The sequence below is a fragment of the Saccoglossus kowalevskii genome, chromosome 3, assembly GCF_978046115.1.
Source record: "Saccoglossus kowalevskii chromosome 3, keSacKowa6.1, whole genome shotgun sequence".
Taxonomy (NCBI): Eukaryota; Metazoa; Hemichordata; class Enteropneusta; family Harrimaniidae; genus Saccoglossus; species Saccoglossus kowalevskii.
Genome location: NC_140643.1, coordinates 32484549 through 32493052, shown reverse-complemented (window position 1 = coordinate 32493052; position 8504 = coordinate 32484549). Strand labels below are relative to the sequence as shown.

At 39.9% G+C, this 8504-nt stretch overlaps 1 protein-coding gene across 1 annotated transcript; it reads right to left on the bottom strand.

The window, feature by feature from the left end:
- On the bottom strand, positions 1-8109 carry LOC146747832 (uncharacterized). The gene is made up of 2 exons (XM_085497454.1): positions 7336-8109; positions 1-2568 (listed from the first exon to the last, which is right to left on the bottom strand). Exons 1-2 carry the CDS (start codon positions 8107-8109, stop codon positions 1-3), a joined length of 3342 nt encoding a protein of 1113 aa, XP_085353580.1.
- Between the last annotated feature and the right edge of the window lie 395 nt (positions 8110-8504).

Genomic DNA, 8504 nt, shown 5'->3' with positions numbered 1-8504 from the left:
CTATCTACTGCATACTAATAATATCCCTGGGAATCTCGGTGTATATACTTCAGATAGACCCACCAATAATCTATAATGATTCCCTACCTCTTCCACAGCCATGCACTTACTATCTTTCCACTTTGGTATCTTAACGGCTTTGGGCAAAGGAATTACACGTTCTACACCATGAAATTTGTATTTTAAATCACCCCATTCGATATTCAACACGGACGAAATTATACCACGTTCAACTGTTAAATTCTCGATCACGGGTCGCTTTGCAAAGGCCAAATGGCTCGGAGACACGTACAGGGTCATAACATTTACCAAGACATACAGCTTGTCATTGGATATCTCTAAAATTAACTTAGTACGGGGCAATTTAGGTGCACGATACATTATAGAGCGATTACGATAACACTTGCACAATCGAATAACCGCCAATATTAATAAGAATCCTGAACACATTAAAATCAGAATTAACGTTTCATTTCGAAGTTGGATCATGGAACTCTTCAAATCTCGCAAGGGGTGGTCCGTAATTAACTCGTCTACTGGCAAATATAACGTTTTAGCCCGGGCCCTGGGAAGGGTTGCAATCAATATGCTCAAAGTTCTCACCTTACAAACTGTATATACTGACAAAATCAGTGACCCTGTGCTTATAATAGCCAGAATGGTTTCAATTATAGTAATAGTTTTGACTTCCAAAAACGGTAAGGCAGGGGTTTCATCCGTAATGTCGCTAAATAATTTGTCTACTTTTGAATAATAAATTGGTTTATTTTTTCTTAATAAATCTGCCGTTCTGTTTAAATCTACCACCAAACGTGCATCAGAACGTACAATTTCCTCGAAATTCCCTCTGTTAATGGTGATGTTAGGGAGTTGTACTCGCCACGGGTTTTCATACATCGATTCCCCCGTAATTTCTGTCAAATCATCTGGGTCATAAAAGGGTATTAAGAATGGCAAATTTACCGGATGCAGAAACGTGGGGGCCTCGTCTTCTGTGCAACTGGTTAACAATGGCGATATATAGAGATTGTCGGAATTTATAGCGCATCCACAGGGCAATTTAATTATACACATTGTACAACCTTCAATAGGCTCAGGGCTTTTATCCCCGCATGCTATTAACCATTTAGTATCATTGCTATTTACCAAAATATTCCCCTGTCCGATTTCGAGAATCTTAGGGTCGTATACTGGGTTGAGTATTAAATCTATTTTACATGTGTTATGAATTTCCTCTTTATTATCATAGAACAAGGCCTTCGTACACGACGACTTACGCATATTTATCATGGTAATCACAGAGGGACAATCTTTTACTGTCAGACCAGTACAAGACGAAATTTGGTCTGCACTCATTTCAATGTAGTAAGTTTCATCTTCATTAACCCCAAAATACTCTGCAACTGACGTTACCTTCGTGCGCCCGTTCTTTGCTGTATTATTGTCGAAATGCTGAGGTTTATCACCTAAATTATAAGGGAGGAGCATAGGCATGACTATCACTTTATACACTTCGAATATGTCGTTTTTTATAGTAATGGGGATTCCAACCTTTATGTACACATTATTGTCTGTACGCCGAAATGTCACTCTCGCATTATGGTAATAATAATTCAAATTCGTGTATGCTATATCAAAATTAGGATATTTCTTTCGTAGCTTCTTTCGCACTGCCCTTAAAGCATCCCCTAACACTCTCGGTCCTATCAACTGCAAAGGTAACCTTTCTTGTAATAACACGTCAATCGAACTCACCCTACGTTGTGTCTCACTTTCAAGTAACTGTAACGCTTGTAGGCGTTGAATAGCATATCGAAACATTAAATGTGTGGATCGCCGTTCATAATTTAATTCCTTTTCTAACGCCTCTTGATTTAGTTCCATTCTGTTCAAGCGCTTTCTCCATTGCGATAAATCAGATACGATTGAATAAATGGCCTCATGATTTTCCTTAATCCCATTCAGAGCATTCCCTATTCTTTTATTCGTTGTGAAAACATATGAGTTTAAATCATCTTCGTACGCAACAATTTGATCTGTCATAACCTCGGTGGAACTTTCCAATGCCGCTACATGCCGTCTCAAAATATTTACGTCGTTCGACGTGGCCGTTCCGAATAAAGATTTCGATACCTTCCCTACAAAGTCTAATAATCCCCTCTTCTGCCGTTCATTTCCCAAATTCTTTTTCTCTATCTTTGGAAATAACACACGAATCGCTCGTTCATCTCTCGAAATATGATACATATAGAACTTATTCTGTTGTTCGACTAACTTCAAAGTTTCCCCGTATTCCTCACAAAACTTCGGAATGAGGTGAACTGTTTCGTTCGAACATAATGACTCATTCACACTCATCATAGGAATATCTAAATAAGGTATTGCGAACGTATGATGCCAGTACGTTAGGCTGTTATCGATGTTTGCTACCCGTTCAAACAATACTCCATAATTGGGGCGCAGAACATAATCTCTCATCTGCACAGACGGTTTCCATCGTACGACCAGTAATACACTAATAAATATCAACGCTATTCTCATCTTGACATCAATTTCTCGGGAGACGCACTATAAATTAGTAATGAAATAAAAAGAAAGGGGTATGACACATGATAAATGAAAAATTCGTGGCCAATTCTCAATTTGCGTGGTCGAATGGTAAAATTAAGTACCCACCTAAAGCGTTTCCTATGTTCTCATCAAATTGTCCATGGCGTCACCGCCCGGCGTCTTCATGAAAGTGTGACCCCCAACACCAAACCCGTACGTAGCTATAGTGCGGACATAACACTTCCATGTAATTTAAACTTAGGCTTTATCATGGATTCTTTCCACGCTCCTTGAGAAATTATCTCGTATGAATGAATTCGTTAAGTATTGTCGTTAGTAATGAATGATGTGCGTCCCAGGGCCTAAATAACACTCGTCTTGTCACACACTAATCTCTTTTTAATATACTTCTAAACCATTAATCAACTTTTCCCGCCTTCTTTTGTTTGCTTTCGTCGATCCCATAAGGGGTATCGGATGGTCTTCTAAAAATAATCTCGCCTGTTCGTTTAAATTCTCATAACATTCCCAAGAATTTTGATCTTTTGGGTACCCCACCCATTTAATAAGATACTCTTTTCTACCGTTCCTTAGCCTACCCTTAATAATCTTTTCGATACCAAAATATCCGCTATTTTTACTATTCATCTCTGTGCCTCTGGGCCCTACCGAATCATTTTCTCCTTCGGGTATATCATCTAAATTAGGAACATTTTCTCCAGGAATTTCCGTTTGAGTGGACGGGGGTTCACTTTGCATTTCCGTACCCCTCTCATCAGCATTCACGATTTCAAACTCAGGGGCTTCCTCAAATATATCTCCTTCATTTTGTTCTTCGCGTAAAGCTCCGCGTTTCAGTCTGTTTACATGAACTATATTTTTAAATATTTTCCCATCGCATACGCGTTGCAATCGAAAGTTCACGGGAGATACTTTTTCGAACGTGCGATATGGGCCGTGCCACCGATGTTCTAGTTTTTTTACTCAATCCCGATGTTGCTTTAGGCGTGTACAAATAAACAATATCCCCAACTTGGAACGTACTTTCTTTCGCTCTTCTGTCAAAATAATATTTCATTTTTTCTTGATTAGCCTCAATGCATTTTAAAGCAGTCTCATGGGCAACCTTTAATTTTTCCTTCAGTAATTCCGCATAATCTCGGGGTACTTTATTCTCTTGTTCTGGTTCTAATAACACTGTGTCTATTGGCAACGTCGCCCGTCTCCCATATGTTAAGTAAAACGGTGTTTCTTGAATCGTTTCCTGTTTAGTTACTCTATACGCAAATAACGCGGCCGGTATAAATACATCCCAATCTTCCTGTCTAGAGTCGCAAAACATACTTAATATTTGAATTAATGTTTGATTAAAACGTTCCGTATTCGCGTTACATTGTGGATTATATGGCGTCGTGTTTGCTTTTCTGATTCCAAACATTTGGCAGGTCGCTTTGATTACTTCCGACAAGAAATTTTGACCCCTGTCTGACAAGAGACATCTTGGTGCTCCGTACCTGCATATAATTTCATCAAATAGAATCCTAGCTGTTGTTCGAGCATTCATGTTTTCCGTCGCGAACGCCTCGGCCCATTTCGTAAAATAATCCGTAAACACAATAATATACCGATTTCCCGCCCGAGTTTTATGCATGGGCCCAATAAAATCAACTCCGACCCTATGCCAAGGGGCTTCTATTTTTAACGGTATCAAGGGGGCCTTGGAGCGTAGTTTAGGAGATTTCCTAGTGGCGCAATCTACACACGTAGACACCCAACTATGGATTTCAGAAGCCATTTTTGGCCAATAATAACGCTGCCTGATTGAAGCATAAGTTCTTGCAAACCCAAAATGACCTGCCGTTACTTCATTGTGAAATTGTTCTAAAACGCGATTTCTTAATTTATGCGGAATGACTAACTGTTTTACGCAATCCTGTTCTTTACTAAATTTACCCTTGGGGAACCAGAGGTGATATAATTTTCCATTCTCCATAACATATTCGTCTCTAGTATAGGCTAATATTCGCGCCTTGCGCGGTTCAGGCGGTAGGGTCCCGTTTATTAAATAATCTATTATTTGGCTTATCTCTGGGTCGGCTCGTTGCATTTCGCTAACATTACACCAGCCTGTTTCTGCAGGCGTTCCACCGACTACATTTTCTTCACAATATACGTCTACTGTTCCTTCATTATTAATTTCCGGTTGGACTTTATCAGTCACTAAGGATACTATTCCAATCAAATCATCGTCCTCCTCTAATTCTGTGATCGTTTGGGGCCCCTCATAGGTACGTCTAGACAATGCATCCGCGTTTTGGTGAACCTTACCGGGCCTATGTACAACTTCAAAATCATACTGTTGTAGGGCAATGACCCACCTTCCGATTCGGCCCTTAGGTCTTACTAACCCAAATATATACTTTAAACTTGAGTGATCTGTTATTACCTTGAACTTTGCGTGCCTTAAATACGGGTCGAAGTATTTAATTCCTACCACTACGGCCAAAGCCTCTAATTGTGTTATAGGATAATTACGCTCTGCCGGGGTCAACGCCCGCCCGCCATACGCAATAACTCTCTCACGTCCGTCTTGTATTTGCGATAAAATAAAACCGATGGCTTGGCCAGAGGCGTCGCAACTTAATATAAATGGCTTCTCAAAATCGGGGTATGCCAATATAGGCGGATTTGTTAGCGCTTCTTTCAGCTGTTCGAATGCCTGTTGACATTCTTCCGTCCATTCAAACGCAATATTTTTGCTAGTCATTGTATTCAAAGGCCTGGCTATTTTCGCATATTGGAACACTAACTTTTTATAATAATTACAAATACCTAAGAATCCTCTCAAACTTCTTACATCACGTGGAACGGGGAAATCCCTTATGGCTGCACATTTTTCTGGATCTGCTCTGATACCGTCCTTACTTATCACGTGACCTAAATAATTAACCTCTCTACACGCAAAATTACATTTTGATAACTTCAGTTTTAAGTTAGCCTTTCTTAACCTTTGGAATATTTGATTCAGGTCCCCCAAATGTTTCTCAAAAGTATCGGAAAATACGATTATATCATCTAGATAAACTAAACAACTTTTCCAATTCAATCCCCTAAGCACAATATTCATGAGCCGTTGAAATGAATGTCCACTCCCAGCGACCCCCATCGGACATCGGTTAAATTGATAATTCCCAGCATGGGTCGTAAATGTAGTGAGTTCACGACTATCTGGGTGTAGGTCTAATTGGAAATATCCACTTTTTAGATCAAGCGTCGAAAAATATTTGGGTTTGGCTATTCCCAAGGAGTCAAAACAATCCACTATTAAGGGTAAGGGATATGGTTCTAATTTTGTGATTGCATTCAACTTCCTATAGTCGACACAGAATCGATAAGCACCCCCAGGTTTCGTAACCAAGACAACCGGAAAACTCCATTCCGAAACAGAAGGTGAAATTATATCTTCAGATAACATATCATTAATTTGTTTTTCAATCTCCGATCTTTTTTGAGGAGTGACCCTGTATGGCCGACAACTAATTGGGTCGGGGTCGCCTACTAATCTTATTCTATGTTGGATTAATTTTGTGTGACCCATGTGTCCTGCAATTTCGGCAAATATATCTCCATTCATATTTAGGAATTTCCTTAACCTTTCTTTTTGTTCAGAGTTTAAATCTGCCCTCGCCATGTCAATATTGAAAGGGTTTACTGTTTCACTAGGGTGATCATCGTACTTGAACTCATTCAAACTTAAGTGCTCCCCCTCTGAGCCGACGTTAATTATGCCAGTATCCGGGGTCAAACATTGTATCATTCCAACTTTAATGCCTCGAGGAATTTGAATTTCTGTGTCTAACGGATTCATTACTCTAATTGGCACTTTATTCTTATGTATTTCAAAAATGCCTTTTGCAGTCAATAACCCGTACTTAGATAAATTATTCACGCACTTATTTTCTGCAATTACTCCGTTTGGATAATGATATCGAGTTTTACAAGTCATAATTTGCTGTGTCTTGGGAGGAATTGTAATACTATTTTGTGTCCATATTGGCGACTTCGGTCTCAAATGAAACTTTCGGGATGAGAAATCAATAACTGCTTTATGTTCCGCTAGAAAGTCTGCTCCAATTATCACATTACTTTTTGTATAGTCGACAATGTGGAAAGGAATAGTCACTTTTTGACCCGCTATTTCTGCCCTAACATAAATTCGACCCCTGAGCGGAACTATTTGACCGTTCACAGTACGTGCTGAACTTCGAAGGGGGGGATATATTTTACGATTTCTCAAGTTTGGAAAGTTTCGTATGAAACTTCTTGAAATAACTGAAATCTCAGCTCCCGTGTCTACCAATGCCCATACATAATCATTATCTAATTTTACTTTAATTACATTATTTCTATAGATATCGGTTGATACTGAACACAAAAGAGGGCTGTCTACCATTCTTTTCTTATGGCTAATCAGTCTATTCTCCGCCCTTACTAAAATAGACTTTTTGGGTTTAAATTACCCCCTTGTTTTTCGTTATCACAATTTTTAGCAATATGGCCTTTCGCCCCACAACTATAACAAATTATATCTTTCGAATTCCCTTTTTGTGCTTCCCTTCGACACTCCCTTGCCCTATGACCTCTTTTGCCACAATTATAACAATTTCCACTGAAATAATTTCCACGGCTGTAACAGCCGGCTGCTGAATGACCCTGCTTATTACAAATGCCACATACCGGAATTGTATTGAATTGTCTACCTTGGTAAGTTAGGTTTGAACCAACCTGACTCTCTGGTCCCTGGAACTGCTGCGGGCTGTATACGTACTGCGGTCGATGTTGTTGTAATAATTGTTCAGTTTTCTGTGCTAACCTTTCCACGCTGAATTCAATCGCTGATAGATCTGCGCCATTCTTTTTTTTCTCGCCTTCCTGCATCTGACAAGCTATCTCACTCAGTCTGGCTCTTCGTCTCGCTTCATCAATGGTTTGAGGTTGATGGACAATCACCTGACTCTTGATGTCATTCCGTAGCCCGGCGCGAAAATAACGTAATTGTTCTTCGGGTGTTTTACGAAGTCGGGCACAACGCGACTTGATATTTGCCGCGTAATCTTCTACGGATTCGTCGGCCCCTTGCTTTCGCTCAGACAGTTCTTGTTCTAGTATCCAGTCTAAATCGGCGTTTTCAAAATATGCAATAAAGGCCGCCGTTAAAGCTTCATAATCATCTCTTACTTGGGCTGGCAATTCATTTACCCACATCTCGGCTGGGCCAGTCATCAACATTCTGAATCCTGCCGCTTTTCTATCATTCGGCAGTTGGTTAAAGTCTGCGTACGCATTAAATCTCTGTAACCAGGATGTTGCGTTCTCTGATTGTTTACCTTTAAACGGAGCTGGCCCGATTCCCATGTTGACAGGCGTTGGACGATTTTGAAGATCTTCCACCACTTCTTGAATTCCTTCTACCGCTTGTTGTGTCATTCTTTGGTCTCCAACAATGGCTTGTGTCATTTGTCCAAGATGTTCCGTTAAAACTTCACGAATCCCTTCCATCATGTATGTCTTTTGTCTTGTAATCATACAGTGTTCCCAGGATGATTTTTGTGTTGAACACAATGCCCAAGGGTTATCCACCACGTGTGATAGGTATTTTTGATGGTTAAAAACCTTTCACTTAGGTAACCGGGATTCGGTCGTTTCTACGCTAGGCTGACAAAAAACACACACAAGCTTCGTTCATGTTCCCAAAACGATTCTCTGCCAAGTCCCTGGCTTTCACCCGAGACAGCATTAAATCCATCTTTATTTCTTGTCACCCCTTAACCAATTACAATCAGTATAAGAGACTCCAAGGCCTTTCCTTCCAACAAACAACCAATCACATGAAAGTTTTACACATCATAATCAATTAATTACTCGTCAAGCTGTCTAGAGAAAACATTTCTATA

What these genes read in the sequence shown, in the direction of transcription:
- LOC146747832 (XM_085497454.1), bottom strand. Translation starts at nt 8,109, where the DNA reads ATGGAAGGGATTCGTGAAGTTTTAACGGAACATCTTGGACAAATGACA. An exon ending in TCCAGGGACCAGAGAGTCAG is followed by an intron (nt 2,569 to 7,335) that starts GTTGGTTCAAAC and finishes ACTAATTTATAG; the next exon opens with TGCGTCTCCCGAGAAATTGA.